The sequence below is a fragment of the Taudactylus pleione genome, unplaced genomic scaffold, assembly GCF_031769625.1.
Source record: "Taudactylus pleione unplaced genomic scaffold, aTauple2 ptg000370l, whole genome shotgun sequence".
In the NCBI taxonomy this organism is placed as follows: Eukaryota; Metazoa; Chordata; class Amphibia; order Anura; family Myobatrachidae; genus Taudactylus; species Taudactylus pleione.
In genome coordinates this window covers 4,440,610-4,463,127 of record NW_028284771.1, presented here as the reverse complement: position 1 = coordinate 4,463,127, position 22,518 = coordinate 4,440,610, and the positions used below count along the sequence as shown (strand labels likewise).

The following is a 22,518-nucleotide window of genomic DNA, read 5'->3' as shown; positions in this document are numbered from 1 at the left end:
GTCACTGATCTCAAAATACGCGGCCAACGTACAATCACCGCCTCCCTGCACTCGTCATGGGTGGCACTGTCACATGACAGGAAGCCGCTCTTCCCGCTCGGCGTTCATCACAGCAGCCGCACTGACACTCTGGGCGCCGGCTAAGAGGGAGAGACCTTCGTCCTCCGCTCCACCACTCCCCCCGGGTCGCAGCCGGACTCTGAGTCCTGAAGGAGGGCCCGCTTCCCTGCCCTGTCTGGCCTCTGCCTCCGCTCCGTCTGCTGCCGCCTGCCGCTTCAGATTGAGTCCCGTGGCGGGCGCGGCCGCCGCCTCATTCAGGTCTCAGCGCCCTACACAGTGACTGAGTCACATGGTGCCCCGGCTGCCCTACCGCTCCCATCTGCCGCAGTGCCGCACTCCGGACTGGCTGGCCTGGGACAAGCAGCTTCACCAGGTAAGGTAACCCTCCGCGAAGGGGGAGGGGGTGTAGGCTGCTTGTGTGTGCGCACTGCGCAATATCAGTTGGGGGGGGGGTGCAGGCTGTCTGCAGCGTGTGTGCGCGCAATACCAGTTGGGGAGGGGTGCAGGCTGTCTGCAGCATGTGGATGTGGGTGTGCAATATCAGTTGGGAGGGTGCAGGCTGTCTGCAGCATGTGGGTGCGCAATATCAGTTGGGGGGGGTGCAGGCTGTCTGACTCTGCAGCATGTGGGTGCGCAATATCAGTTGGGGGGGGTGCAGGCTGTCTGACTCTGCAGCATGTGGGTGCGCAATATCAGTTGGGGGGGTACAGCCTGTCTGCAGCATGTGGGTGTGCTGTGCAATATCAGGCCAATATGAGAAAACTGCTCTGAGCCATGTGAAACACAGCTTACAATCCTACACTTTAAAGGGCCTTCCAGTCATAGTGCCATTTACTGAAGAAGTGTGAATAATTAAATAGAAAAAGAGAATGTCTAGGTACCTCTTCCAGCCACTCCCTTGTGGAAAAGAGTTTTGTAACTCCCACAACCATATCTCCAAGTGTGCGAGATCCCAGGTCAAACCTAGAACAGAAGCATAATTGAATAACATGGGCAGGAGTATAGGAACGGAAGCCTTAGGTCTACATTACTAATATATGGATCGTACTTTTCAACTAGGCGATCCCAGTTGTTCTTTAGAAATTCCCAGGCTAAAATATGACCAACTTGGTTCCTGCTCACGGAGACGACAATATGTGGAAGTTCCTGAGTTTTTACAAGGTCTCCTTTCAAACTCTCTTCCATTAGCCTAAAAAAAAAGAAGATATTAGGAGACTATATAGATCACAAAACATACAAGCCACCTACTTCATTTACCACAACACAGCTACAATATAACACTTTGAAGCAGAAATCTGACATTGTATTTACATATGCATATTAAAGTATCTTCCTGTAAATGTATACGTTTTATTACCAATGGCCCCTACACACTAGATGATATTTTGATCGATTTGGCAGATTCTGACACATCGGAAAAACAAATTGTTCAAATCGTTAAGTGTGTATGCACTATGCGCGCTCCCACCGTGTTGCTCGTGGCATCTTCAGATCTTTTGTACATGCAGGGAGATCTGTCAATCTCGTTAACGATTCCTCTCAGATTGTGCACTACCGAACGACCAGGCGATACGGTTACATTATATAGTTAACGATCTAACCACCAAACGATGCAAGATATATCTTTGGTCGTTTGTTGTATTGCACAGTGTGTATGCACTAGATTGTTTGTCTGGGAGTTCAAGGGAAATCCTTGACGTCATCACATCTTTTGCAAGTCGTCTAGTGTGTACCTAGCTTAACAATGCCTGGATATCTTTGTATGTAATTTCCTTTGGGAATCATAGTTTCCTCCCACACTCCAAAAGCATACTGGTAGATTAACTGGCTAAACAAAGAATGATGTTTGTATGGTTAAGAATTCAGTAAGCTCCAATATAGCAGGGATTGAAAAAGTGATTAATATTCTCTGTAATGTGTTTGGCATTATGGTGGAGATCTATAAAATAAATGATGGACATCCTAGAATTATCACTCCATAAGATCTACAAATCAAATAGAGAAAAACACTTTTATTATTTCCTTTAAAAAGATATTGATTAACTTTCCTATTGTTAACTCTGACAATTTGTTTTAATTGTATCACATTTATTAATGTCGTTGCAATCATTATTTAAGCGTAAAATACATTTAAATAGTTTTTTCGTTGGCTCTAGATTAATTTTAATTCCATTTTAGACGCTCTCTGGATTACCCCCTGCCAACGTGTGTGTAAAAAGTGTTCAATTTGTATTCCATGTGTAGCTATACTGTATGTGTCTGTGTGTATAGTCACTACATTTTTGTGATGTTTAACAACTCTCTTAAGTGTAATTTTTGATCAATAGTCACTACTCTTCCAAAAGATCCAGCTCTATTACTGTAAGATGCCTATCATCTGCTGAACTCCTGGGACCTACAGATAAGAGGTACCACTGTATACCCTCCACTGGCTGTCCTTGGTTGATAACAGCATTCTACCTGCTATGCAGCAGTACTGGTGCACAAAAGGTGGTCAGAAGAAACCAGTCACAGTCTCCAGCAAAGAGGTGCCGCAGCAGCTAAACACCCAGAAGTTAACTGATAGTGTTGAAGGAGCATGGTTTTGTCAGTGACTGCTCTCTTATACTTGGGGTCACCACGGCGGTGTGCAGTTGGCACTAGAGTTGTAAAGTAATGTGGATTGTGCTGGTGCTATATAATAATAAATACAGGGCCATATTAACTTAGGGGCACACTGGGCAGCTGCCCAGGGCCCCACGACTGTAGGGACCTTGGATCAGGGGCAGGCTGGGCCAGTGGGCATCTACTTGATTAGGCCAGTTGGCTGAGAGCCAGACAGAGAAAAATGCTCCCCAGCTGCTCTTTCAATCAGAGCAGCCAGGCAACATTATCTACCTGCCTTCAACCACAGAGCCGGATTAAGGGAGTACAGGGGGCATGTCCTCCCTTGGCCCTCCTTCTCTCTTGGAGCCCCCATACTTACACAGACAGAGCAAGAACTGCACTGCAAGCTGGAAAAGAGGAAGGTGCAGTCTCTAATCCTCGGTTTACATCATGTTTTTTTATGTTTAAACACTGATTTTGTTGTTAGAGGCCCCAGAGCATTGCTTTGCCCAGGGCCTATAATGCTGTTAAGACGGTGCTGAATACATAGTATACAGTAATCAGTCATAAATATACTGTATGTAAAGTTTAACACATTTTTCACAATTATCTCCTAGCTATTTTGTGGAAACTCCTTTTGTTTTTTGTAAGGCTCACCCGTGTAGTCATATAGTCACTTACATAGGTTTGTTGCTGGTATTTTCTCATCTTTTGGAGTTTTTTTTTATGGGGGGGGAGGAAACAAACAACCATAATGGCCTCCACAATGTGCAAATGTCTGGTAGTCCTCTTACTATAAATAATTACCATTGCAGCTTGTCTGTATTCTGAGTAAAAGTCAAAGCGTATTCAATCTGATACATTTCACCGGTTGATGCGGTTTTATATTTTTCAAACAAATAGTCCCATCCTTCAGGTGTTTGCACTCCTACAGAGTAGACAGCCATGACCACATCACGTGGCAAACTAACGACATAACAGAGACGACTGATAAGTTAACATACAGAACAAAAATTAAAATTATGTAACAAAGCACAATGCACCACGGAAAAGAAATAAAGAAAAAGGAAAATCAGAAAGAAATAATACGTTTTAACCGTACTTCTCACAAAACAATAGCATAGAATTCGGTTATATTCCTTAAATGGCGCACTTCCTCAATGAGGTAAATGGCGCACTTCCTCAATGAGGTAAATGGCGCACTTCCTCAATGAGGTAAATGGCGCACTTCCTCAATGAGGTAAATGGCGCACTTCCTCAATGAGGTAAATGGCGCACTTCCTCAATGAGGTAAATGGCGCACTTCCTCAATGAAGTATGTCCTCTTAATGTACGTCATGAAAATAAAAATAAAACAATATTCAATTAGCGGCGAAAACGGCAACATTTTGGGCAAAAAACAGGCGAAAACGGCAACAGGTGAAAAAAAAAAACTGGAGAAAAGTTTTCTCCATCCCAGAAAAGGTGAAAAATAATGCAAAATCCCTATTTTTGGCTAAAAATGTGGGGATTTCTTTCGTAACCCTTTGGACAACCCCCCTAATGTTAAATTACAAGAATATCACTTGTTGATAAATGAGTATTTTCATTATAATCAGGCAACTTAAGATGAGCAGAGATCACCGGTACAATATACACGTTATCCCTGTTGTTCTCAGTCTTGGTAATAAGGAAAATTACTTCTAGTTTACGGTTGGAACTTTATATGGGGATAACCAAAGTACCATTTGGTTTTCTTTTGCTGGTTAGAAGAGGGTATCTCAGTTTACAGAATTTGTAAGAGACACAATTACACAATTAGGGTGCTTATCAGCATCTGTACAGTGGTTACAGTAGTTATCGGTATCTGCACAGCAATTACAGTAGTTATCGGCATGTGCACAGCAGTTACAGTACTTACCAGCATCTGCACAGAGGTTACAGTACTTATCGGCGTCTGTACAGAGGTTACAGTACTTATCGGTGTCTGTACAGCGGTTATAGTACTTAGCATCTGCACAGCAATTACAGTAGTTATCGGCATGTGCACAGCAGTTACAGTACTTACCAGCATCTGCACAGAGGTTACAGTACTTATCGGCGTCTGTACAGAGGTTACAGTACTTATCGGTGTCTGTACAGCGGTTATAGTACTTAGCATCTGCACAGCAATTACAGTAGTTATCGGCATGTGCACAGCAGTTACAGTACTTACCAGCATCTGCACAGAGGTTACAGTACTTATCGGCGTCTGTACAGAGGTTACAGTACTTATCGGTGTCTGTACAGCGGTTATAGTACTTAGCATCTGCACAGCAATTACAGTAGTTATCGGCATGTGCACAGCAGTTACAGTACTTACCAGCATCTGCACAGAGGTTACAGTACTTATCGGCGTCTGTACAGAGGTTACAGTACTTATCGGTGTCTGTACAGCGGTTATAGTACTTAGCATCTGCACAGCAATTACAGTAGTTATCGGCATGTGCACAGCAGTTACAGTACTTACCAGCATCTGCACAGAGGTTACAGTACTTATCGGCGTCTGTACAGAGGTTACAGTCCTAATCGGTGTCTGTACAGCGGTTATAGTACTTAGCATCTGCACAGTGGTTACACTAGTTATCGGCATGTGCACAGCAGTTACAGTACTTATCAGCATCTGCACAGAGGTTACAGTACTTATCGGTGTCTGTACAGCGGTTATAGTACTTAGCATCTGCACAGAGGTTACAGTACTTATCGGTGTCTGTACATCGGTTATAGTACTTATCAGCATCTGCACAACGGCTACAGTACTCATCAGCATCTGCACAGAGGTTACAGTACTTATCGGTGTCTGTACATCGGTTATAGTACTTATCAGCATCTGCACAATGGCTACAGTACTCATCAGCATCTGCACAGTGGTTACAGTACTCATCAGCATCTGTACAGCGGTTACAGTACTCATCAGTATCAGCACAGCGGTTACAGTACTCATCAGCATCTGCACAGCGGTTACAGTACTCATCAGCATCTGCACAGCGGTTACAGTACTCATCAGCATCTGCACAGCGGTTACAGTGCTCATCAGCATCTGCACAGCGGTTACAGTACTCATCAGCATCTGCACAGCGGTTAAGTGATTGGACAGACCTCATGGTACCATTGGACTCCTGCCATTGCTTCTGATACTCCTCAGCCTTCTCTACACATGGCTGGTATTTGCGGAAACATGCCAGCAGAAGCAGGGAACTGCGTAGCATCCTCTCAGATACTGTGCCGTCATCTGTCCATGACTGTGCATCAATGAGATTGCGGAAAAGGTTTAAAATATACGCCTACGGCAAAGAATGAAATGTAACTCAGTAACTGCATCACACACATCAGATTATTCAATGCACATACTGTAATCACCTTCAATTGATCTTCAATCTCCTTCATGTCTCTCTTTTCCATTAGCTTATATATAGGAATCAGCTCACCCATTCCTTGGAACACCGGCATAATCTTATCCTCCTTGTTCAAGTATGTTGTTAAACTGAGAGCTTTGTCAATTGGTAAACGTCCAATGCTAGGGAAGGGGGAGCAATTGCATCATTACATATATTATGATAGGAAGAGGGGGTGGGGGGTCTCAGATATTGATGAATAAGATGTAACAAATTAGGGATGTGCAGGCTCGGATAGGTTCGAGTTTGCACGTGGTGTTTGGATTTTTCCCTCCAAAAAAACGGAACTCAGAAAGAGGCAAAACGTCATCTTGCATGGACGAACATCATCATTCCTGGACAAAAGTCCAGGAATGATGATGTTCGTCCGTGCAAGATGACGTTTTGCCTCTTTCTGAGTTCCGTTTTTTTGGAGGGAAAAATCCGAACTCCACGTGCAAACTCGAACCTATCCGAGCCTGCACGTCCCTATAACAAATACAGATGTGTCCTCCGTGTGCGTTAAACAGCTCTTCTAGTTGTGCCATACCATTGTGTGCGACTTGGCAGCGCCCATGAAATTTGTCTTATTCGCACAACGATGCCAATAGGACGCACAAGCAGCTTCTGCTGATTAAAATAATATGTGGCATGCCTATATTCTGTGTGCCAATGCGGGTGTATCTGCACGCGCAATGCTATAGTACAGTGTGAGCGCCTGTGACACTGTAACAGAGCACTTTGCATACAGATTCAGCCGCATTTACTATATTTGCCATATATACTGGGCAGCTTTATTGTTACACTGCAATTTAGATTTGCATTTGGACACACCCCTCCCAAATCCTAATCTGTCTGCACATTTAAAATCTTCCCCACCTGCAGTGCGGCATGGTTTTGCCTAAGTTGCAAGTTAAGGCCCCTATACATCTGCAATGTATTGGGCCAATTCCCTGATCCCCAGATGCCAGGGCATCTGTGAAAACCAACATGATCGATTTAACTGGTTTGCTGATCACTATCAAAATATGATCATGATCAGCAAATAGGGGATTTTTAACGTAAAGAATTTCACTGATCATCGATGGCCAGCGATCTGCATTTCCGGTCAGCGGATCAACTATCGGGAATTCGGTGAAACGTCCGGAAGACGTGTGGAGACATTAACTTGTACGTTCTTGCTTTGCTCCCAATTCAGAATCAGCCCCATTTTGCCATACCTGCCACCAGGAATATTGGAAGATAGGAGTATTATATCTCAAATAATAATTACAGAAAAATATAACATAATACAATTGTATATAGTAGCTACTAAGCACACCTGAATCTATTAGGACAAGGGCTAATTTTTGACAGCTGAACTGCATGGCGACACTTTGACCAGGGGATATAGCTTTATAGGTGGAGAGGTGACTTTAAGATGATAATGGAAGGGTAAAAGTTCTATAAGAGTTTCCCTCCAATGGTGTTAATATGTCTATAAATAGTCCTATATTTATTTGTGACTTAAGAACCTTTGTATTAGTAATTGCAGAACTGACGCGATAATTAAGTATCCGTTTTGCGGTCGATATTTTAATTTGTAATGAAAGGGAAACTCACAGACAGTGGTTGCGGTAACCGCTGTCCCTGCGAGGTATATCCCTGGCATTTTGTCGAAGTCTCACTTCTCTGGGGGAAGTTAACACTGTACAGTGTCAGTTTCCAATGCTGGCCGGAGGTTCGTAAGCCTCCATAGGCTTAGTAGCTGTTTACACCATTTGAATACGGTGTAAACCAGTGTTTCTCAAACTCGGTCCTCAGGACCCCAAACAGATCACATTTTGTAGATCACCTAGCAGGAGCACAGGTGTATTCATTACTCACTGACACATTTTAAAAAATACACAGGTGGAGATAATTATGTCACTTGTGATTCTGTGAGGAGACCTGGAAAACATGCACTGTTTGGGGTCCTGAGGACCAAGTTTGAGAACCTGTTATGTAAACTAACGGACTTTGGTACATATTGGTCAGATTGTAGTCCCCACTGATAATACTGCTACCTGCAGTGCTAACTATCACTCTGCTGGATTTTTTGTGAAATCTCCTGAATTGTGCTATAAGTACATAACAATAATTCATAAAATTATGCAGGAACTGCAGTTTCCACATAATTTTATGAAAAAAAGCTTGACAAATAGGCCCCATTTTTCATTACATTTTTAACATAAATTTGTAGTTTTCACACTAATCCACAGGTTCTCAAACTCGGTCCCCAGGACCCCAAACAGTGCATGCTTTCCAGGTCTCCTCACAGAATCACAAGTGAGATATTAGCTCCACCTGTACACCAACTAGGTGACCTGCAAACGTGAACTCTGTGAGGACCGAGTTTGAGAACCACTGCACTAATATATATATATATCTCTCTCTCGCTCTCTCTCGCGCTCTCTCGCTCTCTCGCTCTCGTCCCCAGTTTAGGGGTCTGTCTGTTGTTCAGGCTAATATTTTGAACCACTGGATGGATTTTGATGGGGTTTTCACTATTCTATACAGCATTGGTCGAGGAAGGTTTAGGTGTACAAAAAGGAGCTGAGCATTGATGATTTTACTGAAGCAAGTCACAGAAAAAACGATTGTGCCGTGTGAGTGACTGGCTGCTGCTGCTGCAAGGGCGAGGCTGCACTCTGATTGGCTCTCCAAGACAGTGATATGCAATATATCAGGGGTTCTCAAACTATTTTGCACTGGGACCCCGTCTGACAAAACATTTTTTTTTACAGGACCCCAGGAAGTTACCGTAGAACAATGCCCCTATATATTTATAGGTAACCCATTTTTTTTTTTTTTTTTTTAAGATCTGGGGCGGGATGCAGCAATGAGAGAAATGCGTTCAAACCCCCGAAAATGCTGTTTTCAGGGTTTTGACCGCATTTCTCATACTGTATGCACCAAGTGGTGGATAACGCCATCTTCAGATAACGCCTAAGTGCTAACGCCAATCAGATCCCTCCTAGCACCCTTAGCAACGCATGTCACTCTGTGCATGCTCAGAATGACACCAGAGGGACTTCTGGGTCATAGACCCGGATGTCCCTCATTTGCAAAGGACAGCTTTTACCAAGAGAGCTGTCCTTTGTGGTCACCTTCATGCATACCAGCATAATCAACACCGGCATGCATGTGAAAGGCAGCGTGATGCATCCCGCCCCTGTTGATTTTTCGAATTAAATATTTATGTATATAATTTTTTAATGTCCATCATCCTGCTTATATATATTTATGCCCATCATATTTCTTATATATTTGTATGCTATAAAAAGGAATATGGTGGGCATAAATATAAATAAGAAAGATGATATAAGAATATTTAAGAAAGAGGATGGCATAATAAAATATAAAAAGATGATGGGCATGGGGGGGGAATGATGATGAGGCATTAAATGTATGCACATTACCCCCCTTGCCCATCATCTTTCCTATATTTGTTTTAGGACCATCATCTTCCTTAAAGATTGTATGGCATACATATATATAAGAAAGCTGATGGGCATAAAACAAATATAGGGAAGATGATGGACAAGGGAGGTTGAGTGGCATAACATGTATAAACATCATCCTATTTTAATTTATGCCCCTAGTTCTACATTTTACTTTACTTACCATTAAAAATGGTTCTTTCTTTTTAACACTATATATAAAGCTGCTACTCGCTGTTGCTAGGGCAGGGCAGTGACTCCGTCCTACAATTATACAGGCTGCGGTGCGGCTCCTTCACTGTGACTGACACCCAGGTGACGTCATGGCGCACGAACGTCGGGACGTCTCATGGGTGTCAATCACAGTGCAGGGAGGAGGACCCGGTGGGGGACTGCTGATGCAGGTGTACCTCTGAGAATTAACATTGCAGCGGCGCCAGGGAGTGGGACTGGTCCAGGCATTTTAACTTGCTTTGGGTGAGTTGCGACCCCATGCTGAGATGGGCGCGACCCACTCTGGGGTCGCGACCCACAGTTTGAGAACCGCTGCAATATATACAAGTGTCACATATCAAATTAATCAGCAGAGTCTCCTGGTGCGTCCTAGTCACATAGAATTGCAACTTAGATGCATTTTCAGCAAAGAAAGATGCCCAACGTTAGCAGAGTTGCACGGGACCTGGCGGCTCAATCACGCCAGGCATAACGCGCTGCATGGTGTATGACTCCGCGTCACTGGTGGGTGGGCAGATAATTAGCTAGTCAATGAGAGCCAATTGACACCGGAGTCTGGGGGGTAGGCTGAACCATTACTGCTGTCCTGCACCTGGCAGGCCTCCGGTGGCTTCCCGCTGACTCCTGGCCGATATATTACCAATATTACAGTTTTACAATGCTGTGTAATTACACTGGCACTGTAATTACAGAATAAGGGGAGGAGAGTGGGCAGAGTTTCAGCCAGCTGCAGGGACTGATAGAACGAGAGCCATCGGTCCCTGCAGTTATCGGCAGAAATAAGGATTTTCCTTGTATAAGGCCATTCTCAGATGACATATAGGTAAGCCTTTAAGGATTTGTTTTGAACATTTTTCTGCTACCTGAAAAGCAGAAAACATTAAGTGCAGTAAAGTGCAATGGCTTGTTCTCTACACAGTGCGATGTAGTAGGAGTCAGGCATTAACGGAGATGATAATTGGGTTATCTTGTCCGTTAAGTTTTTCCTACAGCTGGGATACTTAAATCATGTTTGCTTCTGCATGATTTGAGTAAAATGAATAGAGAACTACGTATCAAAGCAAGTATGGCAGAGAGTGGGCGCATTATCACTGTTTCTTCCATATCTGCCTTGAGACAGAGGTGGGTTCAGGTAGTGCATGCAAGGTAATGAAAGCAATCACTATTATTTAGGCACAGCTACTCCTCCTGTCTGCACTGAAATCTTTCATTATCTCTTCAGTGGTGGTGGAGGCCAGTTCTGCTGCGTTTTGGTGCATATGTGACATAAATATATTACGGGATGTAGTCATAATCCTGACAGTCGGGATGCCGGTGCTTAGAATGCCGGCACCGGAACCCCAACACCTGTCAGAATCCTGGCACCGGCATCCTGGCCACCAACATCCAGATGGTAAGTAATGGGATTGGGGTTAGGCACTAGGGAGGTTAGGTTTAGGCAGCAGGTAGGGAGGGTTAGGGACCAGGGAGGAAGTTAGGTTTAAGCAGCGAGGAGGGAGGGTTAGGGGTAGAGAGAGAGAGGGGGGATGGTTAGGCACTAAGGGAGGAGGGTTAGGGTTAGGCACTAGGGAGGATAGGATTAGGCAGCGGGGAGGGAGGGTTAGGGGTAGAGAGAGAGAGGGGGGAGGGAGGGTTAGGCACCAGGGAGGAGGTTAAGTTTAAGCAGCTTTCTGTACATTCTATGGTACAAAGATCCCTTAGTCTCTTACCTGACAAGCTGAAATGCATTGTTAATGAGACTGGCCCGGTCATTGCTGCTAATAGCCGTGTGATCCTCTTTCAGGAGTTTTATCAGTGCATCCCAGCCATCGCCCTCATAATGTACAATGTAGTAGCCATTCATTCCCACATTGAACTTTATCCACTCAACCTCCTCTGCCAGGACCAGCACATCTAGAGCACATATATAAGCACAAAACAATTTTACTAATCTTAGAAAGGAGCATTTTAATCAAAATTGGGTTTGTGGAAATTATGGCATGGCAGGAGGTCATTTTATATCATCAAACATAGATTTATAATGTTTAATCCCCTCAGATATAAATGACTGTCTTAATATGAATCTCCTTGAGAGCAAGCAAAGCAAGGGTTAAAATGAAGGTATGAATATCTGTAAAGGAGATGGACTAATTATCCAAGGAAATAATGCAGTTTTACATCTGTATGGCTCAGAGACACCAGTCGGTGGGTCTCGTCTCTTAACCCATTGCCTCCCTTGCATAAATCTGTGTAAGATATTTACATTAAGGTTTATTGTTAATTCTGTGTGGTCTCCAGTCAAACTGTGAGTAGTCTGTTACTGTCTGTAGCACCCTGCCATGCCAGCCGCAGACAAGCCTACGTAATTAGTGACCCCATGTAAGGTGATTATTCTGGTTATCTTATTCCCTTTTTAATTTATCATTGTTTTATTCTGTAAGCATTGTACCTTTTTTATATATTGAATTTCAAGTTAATAAGTTGATGTCCTTATTGCCTCCAATGGATTCACAACCGGTTAGAAGAGTTAAATTACTACTGTAGCCTTAGGAATGGTGTGTGAGGGAAATGCCAACTGGCTAGATGATAATAGTATGGTGTCTATTTAATAAACTAAGATATCATTTCTTTTTATTTACTAAAGTGTAAAGTGTGGAGAAATCTCTGCCTCTTCTTTTTTATTTTTTTTTAAACACTTCTTATTGAACGAATCACAGTTATATACACCAGACATAACTCAGAGACATAACAAACATATAAAACAGCGTCACATATGAATCAAACCATAAGTGTAGTGATCCATTTTTAAGAAAAATATATAAGAGCAAGACAACAATCTCACAACGGCAATGTGGCAAGCCATCCAAAAAAAGAAGTAGCTAAAAAAAGTAGAGAAGAATTGGAGAGAAAGGAAGATGAAAAAGGACAAAAGTAGAGAGGGGAAAAAAAAAGTAGACATTGGGGGGGAGGGTGTGGTCTCTCTTCAGAAACCCGCAAAAAACACAATAAGGACGAAAAAATTGAAAAAAGGAAGTACTGAATGGAGAAGCAGCGTTTTGGGGGGTCAGCCAGGGGGACCATCTTGTTAAAGGATTTCGAGGAGTGACGTATTAAAGCAGTCATATATTCAATTCCATAAACATACCAAACACATGTTAAGATTGCCTGCACAGGAGATGGTGTAGGGTTTTTCTAATCGGTTGCTATTTGGCAGGTCATGGCAGAGACAATATGCCATAGCAGTTTATTCTGATACCAGGAGAGGTTAGGGAGATTTAAGGGAAGGAGGAGATATTTAGGGTCAGAAGGAATAATAGTCTCAATTGTGCGAGAGGAAATTGATAACTTCTTGCCATATACCAGCCAATTTTGGACAGGACCACCAAATATGCAAAAAGGTGCCCTCTTTCCGACAACCCATCCAGCACCTACCCGACACATCAGGATACATAGTTTTTAAACGAGATGGTACATAATACCACTGATATAGTAATTTATAAATATTTTCCTTAATCTTGACACAGATAGAACTAGATGCGGCATTGCCCCAGATTTCTGTCCAATCTTCACTGTCCATAGTATATCTAAGATCTATGGAACTGATTCAGACCCGCTCGCTAGGATGTGTTCGCACGCAGGCAGCCAATTCTGCGCATGCGCACACATCGCAATGCGCAAACCAGTGTGAGCGATCAGGAAGCGTTCGCTCGCTGCGCATAGACAGCCCGGCAGATTGAGTGACAGGAGATGCCATTTGTGGGTGGTGACAGGGGCTGGCCACTATAAACAGGGGAGTGGAGGTGCGAACGCAGGCGTACCTGAGCATCTCAATGCAGTTTCAGAGCCGTGTATAATTAAGAGGCAGCGTCATAGTACACATCACCTGGCTGAATTTTACACTGAATCACTGTCAGTGCTTGCGGTAGAGTATGGTCAGCCACAAGTGCATCCGATGGTACTTGATGTACCGTTGGTTGCATACACTTCCTGGAGATGACGTGCACAAGTGGGCGTCTTAAGACAGCTGGTGGGCGTCTGCATACAGTACACAGAGCGATCGCACACCAAGACATAGTGGGCGTGCTTATGCCTTGCTGTGTGATCGCCTGCCTTGCCAAATTTTGCATACGCCTCTAGTGTGCGAACGCATCTAGCGATCGGTTCTGAATCAGGTCCTAAGTCCCATGCTAATTTATGAGAGTCCCAGTTAGGGCCTACTTCTTCACCTAATAAAGCATAAATAGTGGAGATTAGGCCCCTGGTAGAAGAGAGTTTCCAACAAATAGACTCAAACGAGGTTAAAGGTCTGCTAGTCACAGTAGGACTCATTTTAGAATGAAAGTGCCTAATTTGCAGAAAACAAAATGAAATCTTTGGAGGGGATCAACACTTTTTCTTGAAGTTCAGAAAAATCTTTGCCTTCTCATGTGTGTGTGTGTACAGTCCTACTGCCCAGGGCCGGATTTGCCGCTAGGCAACCTAAGCGGCCGCCTAGGGCCCGGCGGGTCCCAAGGGGCCCGTGACCAGGCCCACCAAAAACTTTCCCTGGGCCTGGGGAGAACCTGCAGCGCTGTTTGTCATGCTGCTACTAGCATCAGCCGGGAGACAGGACACACATACCGGCGCAGTGTAGTAGCAGTATGTCGGAGGCCCGGCTGCCGGGCTGCTACTAAGCTGGGGGAGGAGGAGGTGGAGTTGAGGTCGGACGGGGCTGGCCTGCCCTATCATTAAGCAGGAAGGGGCGGGCTCGGGGATGCTGCTGCTGAACGAAGTCCCATCGTGAGGAGGATGCCGCTGCGCCCGCAGCGCAGACAGACAGTGACAGTGATTCACTGTCTCACTCCCCCGCTGTGCCGCTGTTAAGGCTGGAGCTACGTGAAGAGGCGAGCCATGCAGGCGCCGTGCATATGGAGGTCATAGGCAGGTAAATTTGCTGGAGCCGGTGGGGAGGGGAGGGGAGAAAGGCGCGGAACTGTGAGGGGACAGGTGTCTCTGCTGGGCTGGGAGGGTGTCTGTGAGGGGAGGGAGGTTTGTGCCATGAGGGGAGAGAGTCTATGGCTGCTGACAGGGATCGCTGATGGTGGGAGGGGGTGTATGTACTGTTTCGGATCCTCCTTCCTCAGGGGACTGCGGAGGATCCGAAACAGCTGTTGGGGCTTCTGAATGTTGGGGTTCAGAGCATGGCTCCCCCTATGCATATCGATACCTGATGCTTTTCACCCCGCTCTGGGATATTAAAAATAAATAAAATTCTTTTTCAAACGGTGTGCTGGCTGGATTCCACTTCCGTTTAGGTAGTGGTTCTATATCTGTTACGTTTTTTTGCCCTGCACCCATATGGCATTTTGACTGATGTTTTGTGTGCGGTTCATTTTCATTGATATAGCGTTCCCGCTAGGCTGTTTTAGCGGGGCGCGGCGCCCTGCCCTCCTTCTGGAGGGCAAAAAGCGCCCTGCCCTCCTTCTGGAGGGCAAAAAGCGCCCCGCCCTAACAGCCTGCGGGAGCCGTTCTAACCCGCGGGACGCAGTGTCCCGCGGGTGGACAAACATGCGGTGACCCGGTCACCGCCGGAGAATAGACGCCGGGCGCATGTGCCCGGCATCTATTCTCCCTTTCTGCAGCGCTTGGGGGCTGCCCGGCATGTCCGTAAGCACCAGGCACGCCCTCAAGTATGATGAAAAGGGGACGCGTCTTATAGACACACCCCCTTTTCATAACCACGCCCCCTTTCCGGATGCGCGCGGGCCGAAGGCCCTGCCGCCGGAGCTAGAAGGAACACTATTGATTATATATATATATATATACACACATACAAATAGCATGGCACTCAAGACTGATAGAAATCAACGTCAGCACAAATAGTCGTTTTCAACGTTTCATTCAGATTAGAATTTCGTCAGGAAATTCTCATCTGAATGAAACGTTGAAAACGACTATTTGTGCTGACTTTGACTTCGATCAGTCTTGAGTGCCGTGCTATTTGGACATGTTTGCAGCTTCTGGCTCAGCAAAGGCACCAAGCAAGGATATGCCTTATGTTATGTGAGTGCCAGACCAGCTTCTAGTTAGTTAGTGTGTGTGTGTGTGTGTGTGTGTGTGTGTGTGTGTGTGTGTGTGTGTGTGTGTGTGTGTGTGTGTGTGTGTGTGTGTGTGTGTGTGTGTATGTATATAATATATATATATATTATATTTATTTGCTGAGTTACTACCTATTATGTAGGTGGTTTTTAGCTTATTTTCTGTTCCCTCACCTTCTCCTGTCTCCCTCTGTTCTTCCCCCTTTCCTCCCGTCTCCCCCTATGTTCTTCCCCCTTTCCTCCCGTCTCCCTCTGTTCTTCCCCCTTTCCTCCCGTGTCACAGGAGCAAGATAAGGAAAACATGGCCCTCCCCGTGTGGAAAAGAATAGGCGGCATTTTTTTGTCTCCAATAAAACGTGTATTGATCACCGATAGATTAAATACATAGTCAACGTTTCAAGGTCCTAAGACCTTTTCGTCAGGATTCAAGAGTGCCGTCTATTCCTTTCCACAGATTGGACAGGTTTCCTTTTGAGAAATAAAACTGCATGTATATATATATATATATATATATATATATATATATATAGATAGATAGATGCGTGTTTATAATATGATGTGTGTGTCTTGCTCCAGTGACACCTACTGTAATATATGCAAAAGATTGTTTGATGGAGGGGGGCCCTAAACAATGGCTTGCCTAGGGCCCCGTGAGGCCTAAATCCGGCTCTGCTACTGCCTATCATAGGTTTCAATGGTGGCTGCGCACATACATTATTTATATAGTTAAGAGAAGTTACATTTCTCTTAAAAATATAACACCATCTCTGGGTTACGTTATGTCTGCCGGCAGCTGCTGGCTCCTTGGATGCTCGTTCTGTGGTCACATGCGCAGTGGTAATGGAGGATACGGTGCTGTCTTTTGTAAATGTGAAAGATGGAAAAACTACAAAATATATAAATACAGCTGCAACAAAGTTGCTATATACCTTGAAAAGCTGTAATTTTTTATGTCACTTTTTGCCATTGTTTTTAAGAAGACCCCTCAGTCCTCCTATAAAAGCAAGGGACAGCAACATATAATACACAGCAGCAAACACTCCCAGGTCGGAAATTACTAATCCTACAATGGACAATTAAGTGACCTGGATTCATATAGATGCTGAACACTAACAGATGTAAATACCATGTTTGGATGCCTCCATACACACAACCTGCATCTGCACATAGCAATGGGGGTGATAATGAGTGAACATTGAAGAGTGCATGCACCTGAGAAAATGTCAGCAGGCGAGTGCAGGGCAGCCGAACATTAGTTTACACACTTAGAGCCAAATGTAATAGGATGAGAGTTTAGAAATTGTGAGAGTTCAGCAGTAAACTCTCACATTCAGTGGCAGCTCCTACCCTCTTAGAGGAGGGGGGCTGCCGCTGCCAAAAAGACTCACCACGAGGGGGAGTCACCGCTGGAGTAGCTAGTTACTGACCGGGTCCCGGCGCCTGCAAAATCGATGTGACAGGTGCCGGGAACGGCGCATGAGCACTAGTGGATCGCACTTGTGGAGCACCGCATGTGCATTTTCACCGGCTTCCAAAGGGTTGCATACTCTGCAGCCCGCAGGAGCCGGGTAGGGCTGGCTGAAAGGCAGAGAAGAGGCTTCCTCCTGGCCTCCTGGAAGCCGCTCTCTGCAATAGCAGCCCGGATTGGCAGTCCCAGGGGGAGGAGACACCTTCCCCTGGGACTGCCTGTTGTGTATCTGACTGGCAGATGGCGATTCCAATAGGAAGCCACCGCCAGTCACAGTGTAGAGAGTGCAGTCACGGACTGCACTGACTACACTGAGGAGGCGGATTTTATTGGGGGGGGGGGCTGCAGCTTCGCAGCGCCTGGGCAAAATCCGCCACTGCTCACATTTGTCAAGTTTTATCTTCAAAATGGGAAAACATCTGGGTGAGAGTTTAAATCGTGACAGTGTTTTTAGTCTAAAAACCTGCGAGTTTCCATGTTCTCAGACTCTATTACATTGGCAGAGTTTAAAAAGTGTGAGGGCTTACTGCTAAACTCTGACCCTATTACATTTGGCCCTTAATACTCTCAAACAGTAACATCATTTCTCAATGAGGAGAACATACCGTTCTTAGTTTTAAGCAAAAACCTTTGAATGGTGTTTGATTTACTAGTGATGTATGTCAATGGAACATGCCACAGCAACCTAAAATATTAAAAGATAAAGTTAGAACATTATAAAATGTAAATGGAAAAGTATCTACTTCGATCCAAGCAGGATATATTATTCTACCTTCTGATGACATGATGTTTCCCAGAGTAGTATCTGTCTTTAGGTAGATGTACTAAGCCTTGGATAGAGATATAGTGGAAAGAGATATAGGGCCTGATTCAGACCTGCTCGCAAGCGGGTCGATGGTGGGGCACTGCGCGTGCACAAGCCCTGGAGCGAGTGAAAAATTCACTCGCTCCGGGGCTTGCTACAAACGGGGCGGCTGTCCATGTTGATTGACAGCTCGCCCCGTTTGTAGGTGGGGAGGGGGGTGACTGGTCAAACGGAGGCGTTCCCGAAGGAACGCCTTGCATTTGTGGGCGGCCCTACTGACATCACTTGTGATGTCAGTAGTGAGCTTCCGGCTCTATTAGAGCCGGAAGCTCACTGGGGCTTGCGGGAACTAGACCCTACCACAAGGGTCTCGTCGCAAGCCCGATGGTCACCCACAGTTTAGCGAGTGGCCAGGAGGCCGGATTTTTTTAAAAAAGCGGCCTCCCTGATTCAGAGCGAGTGCTCGCTTTTTGCGAGCGGCTCTGAATCAGGTCCACAGTACCAACCAATCAGCTCTTAACTGTCATTTTTCAAACAAAGGGGTCTATGTACTAAGCCTTGGAAAGAGGTAAAGTGGATGGAGATAATGTACCAACCAAACTGTCATTTTTCAAACACAGCCTGTAAATTGACAGGAACTGATTGCTTGGTACTTTATCTCCATCCACTTTGTCTCTCTCCAAGGTTTAGTACATAGACCCCACAGCCTGTAAAGTAAAAGGAGCTTATTGGTTGGTACATTATCTCTTTCCACTATATCTCTCTCCAAGGCTTAGTACATCTCCCCATCATTGTGAAAGACTCCAACCTTAGGGTTCTTTCAGCATCAGTCCGGGGAAAACACAAGGAGCAGAAAGATCCAAGTCACGCCCGGAACATGTAAGAGGGAGGATCCCAAATATATCGCTGTTATCTGAAGCCACAACATGCCCTGTCTTTTCCAATAGTGCTGCAAGGTCACACTGTAATGCGGCTCTTGTGTACTTCCGTGATGAGGTGACGGGGGGGAACCCATGGGATGAGGATGCATGTCAGGAAAAGTGTTTGTCAAACACTGGTCAACTACAGTCATCAATCCCAACCAGATATTTCTTCAATGCTTAATAGTAACGTTATGAAGTTCTTCATTCTTCGCTCTCCTGTATTACAAGAGCAATACACACAGAGATTTATTTGCTCTCATGATGGTGGTGTCCCAAGCTTTTTGATGTGCCTCTGACTTTACACCAGACCCTCAGACATCTCTATATTACATTATAAAAAATGATGGTAGAATATTTGCTGACAGATATCCTAAACTGATCGGATATGTTAGATAGTTACTGCTGTTATGTCTTGCTCAGCTGTAGAAAATGAAATCACCACAATAAATGATTTAGGGGTCTCTTTAATAAGCAGTGTTAGGAGACAGAGTGAAAAGTGATAAGAAAGTGATAAGGTGCCAGCCAATCAGCTCCCAACTGTCATTTCACAGGTTGTGTTTGAAAAATGACAGTTGGGAGCTGATTGGCTGGCACCTTATCACTTTCTAATCACTTTTCACTCTGTCTCCTAATACTGCTTAGTAAATAGACCCCTGTGAGATACAATGTGGACCAAGTGGATCCACTAACAACATCTTATGTACATGAGCCCTAATAAAAGTTGTGTATACACCTTACCCAGCTGATTCGGAGTCTCTAGCACCCTTCTGATAATGTTCTTGCTGTATGTGGACATATTTTCCTTTCACTGTAACATTAATTAATGGGAAACCTTTCTGTAGAGTCCATGTGTTCATCATAGACTTCACATCAATGATGTTATCCTCTGTCCAGTGCTGTAAGACGGAAACATAATGCTGGCTGAGCATGAAGGGAACCTGGCCCATCGCATAGGCTCATGTTATTGCAGGCTTCTTCTCAGGAAAGACCCATTATCCCAGCCATGTTCACCTTCCTATTACTTCTTTACCACCTGTACAGCGAGTTCATTCCAAGCATCTACTACTATTTTTTATTACTCTCCCAATACTTTTCTTATGGTTCCTGTGTAACCCTGTAGATAGGTAAGGCTATTTATATTACATTATAGCATACTTCACTACATTTTGGACCATGGGCCAAGTGGGTGGAGGATTTATGACAATGAGATTTGCATCATCACGGCCTTGCCCCCAGCTGCACAGGGCTGCTATATATGTCATCACCCAGCCTGGGGCATTTGCAGCAAAATACATCAGGGTCACCCCATTGCTCTAGCATGAGAAGCAGCAAACTCTCCCGGAAGAACGTCCAGAAATTGGAATGGACAATTCTGTTTAATACATTACAACATATAATTGTCTTATTGTGATTTTCCTAAAATATGGGTACACAAATGAATCCTCTAAGTACATCTATGGGGGATCCGGTCTACAGATCTACAGTAAAAAGGTAGACAATGTCTAGATAGACAACAGATGTTAGACAGTCAATAGGTTGACAGGGACAAAAGGTCGACATGCAAGAAGGTCGACAGGTACAAATGGTCAACAGGGTCAAAAGGTCGACATGAAAATGTAGACACAAATATGGTCGTCACATTTTTTTTTAGGGTTAGGCACTTACCAGGGGGTTAGGGTTAGGCACTTACCCCAACGGTTAGGGTTAGGCACTTACCCTGACAGTTAGGTTTAGGGAGTTAGGGACCAGGAGGGAGGGTCAGGGTTAGGCACTTACCGGAGAGTTAGGGTTAGGCACTAGAAGGGATGGTTAGGGTCAGGCACCTACCCCAATGGTTAGGGTTCGGCACCAGGAGGGAGGGTTAGGTACCAAGGGGAGGGTTAGGGTGAAGATTAGGGTTAGAAAAAAAAAAAAAAAAAAATGTGTTGACCATTTTTTGACTACCTTTGTCATGTCGACCATTTGTACCTGTCAACCTTCTTACATGTCGACCTTTAGTGTGTCGACCTTTTGTCCTTGTCGACCTATTGACTGTCTAACATCTGTTGTCTATCTAGACATTATCTACCTTTTTACTGTAGATCTTTCAAAGTTATTCAGAATGCTGTGGACTCTGGGTTTTCTGGAATATAGTCGCATGCAATGTGGATGTCACAGTTGAGCAAGTTACACTGTGCATGCGTCCAGAGACAGAGACACAGTTGTGATTTAGGAGCACAGGCTCAGTAATGTCTTGTACTTGTACTAGGAGATTACTGGGCGGTGACTGGGAGGTGGCCATGTGGATGAAGGTCCATCTTATGGGTGCGTCACTGAAGTGGTTGCAGACTCACATTGGAGGCCATACTCTGACAGACAGTCTACACCGAGCATGGGGCTGGTGCAAGTTTCAATGGTGCAAAACTGGGCGTCGCAGTCCTTGCACTATCAGACGCACATCTGTACACCAGGGAAGGGCTTGTTGCAGTAAATGAATAAAGTTGCAGAAGCAAAACTGACAAAGGATGTACACACGGGCGCCGCAGCATCCGACTAAGAATCAGCCCCTAGAGCTTTTCATATATAGGGGCAGATTCAATTAGCTGCAAGCTCAGTACTGTGAGGTCTCGGGTGAATAATCATCACATATTGCGTAACATCTCTGCCAGTAAAATCAGAACTGCTCACACAATTCAATTAACGTGAATTTACGATTACCAATTAGCTAAGGAAAGCGGTTTCAGAGCATTTATTCTGATGCTATGGTGACACCATCCTATGTGCATGATGCCTTATTGCCCCAGGACAGCATATTTCTGTGGGCCTAATTATAGAGACTGCGCATTAGAGGAATACAGGGCTGTCGACACTTTGTGTGGGCCCAGGTGCTAAAGGGGGCGGCCTCTATCAGCAACACTTCATCATTGTATACATCATTATAGTGCAGCGCATGCATTGGGGGCACAATTGTGGCATCACAGGGGGTGTGACTACATCTCTCCTGCACATCCGTAATCTGTACCCACTACCCCCCCTTTCGGGGCCCCTGGAGGTGTATTTCTTCATTATAATGTGAGCTTATAGATTTGATATAATATCATAATTAAAACTATACGACATTTAAAAACTGTCATTAACTTACAGATTTTGGACCTTTCCCACAGAATCCAATGTTTTCTTTATTTCCACTGGCAGTCCCTTCTGATGGACAAATCTGAGAAAAAAAATCATAAATACTGCAACTTATAATGGATAGCCCCCACCCCACATTACCATATTGGCCTGTGACTTGTGATTTATGAACATTACTGTGAGGGCACTTACGTCAGTCATACTGTTCCATAAGTCTTCATTTATTGCATTACGATAGCTAAAACGACGCAAGTACTGAATGATGCCAACTTCAAAACTTTCAGCGCCCATGTAATCCTGCAGCATGTTCAGAATGCAGGCACCCTGCAATATATGTATTCATATAGGGATATTCATATAGAATCATTTAAAATGTATTGTACAATATTTGCCACCCCTGTACCCAGCTCATGCCGCCAAAT

At 44.7% G+C, this 22,518-nt stretch overlaps 1 protein-coding gene across 1 annotated transcript in view; it reads right to left on the bottom strand.

The window, feature by feature from the left end:
- Positions 1-22,518, bottom strand: part of LOC148508357 (endoplasmic reticulum aminopeptidase 1-like) — a 57,163-nt gene that overhangs the window by 13,386 nt on the left and 21,259 nt on the right. Inside the window, exons 9-18 of the mRNA XM_088444663.1 lie at positions 22,289-22,420; positions 22,107-22,178; positions 19,724-19,881; positions 17,863-17,942; positions 11,443-11,626; positions 6,025-6,181; positions 5,764-5,948; positions 3,454-3,612; positions 1,109-1,249; positions 942-1,023 (exon numbers count right to left, since the gene is read on the bottom strand). Coding sequence (XP_088300789.1) covers positions 942-1,023; positions 1,109-1,249; positions 3,454-3,612; positions 5,764-5,948; positions 6,025-6,181; positions 11,443-11,626; positions 17,863-17,942; positions 19,724-19,881; positions 22,107-22,178; positions 22,289-22,420 — 1,350 coding nt within the window. The remainder of the gene's footprint in view (positions 1-941; positions 1,024-1,108; positions 1,250-3,453; positions 3,613-5,763; positions 5,949-6,024; positions 6,182-11,442; positions 11,627-17,862; positions 17,943-19,723; positions 19,882-22,106; positions 22,179-22,288; positions 22,421-22,518) is intronic.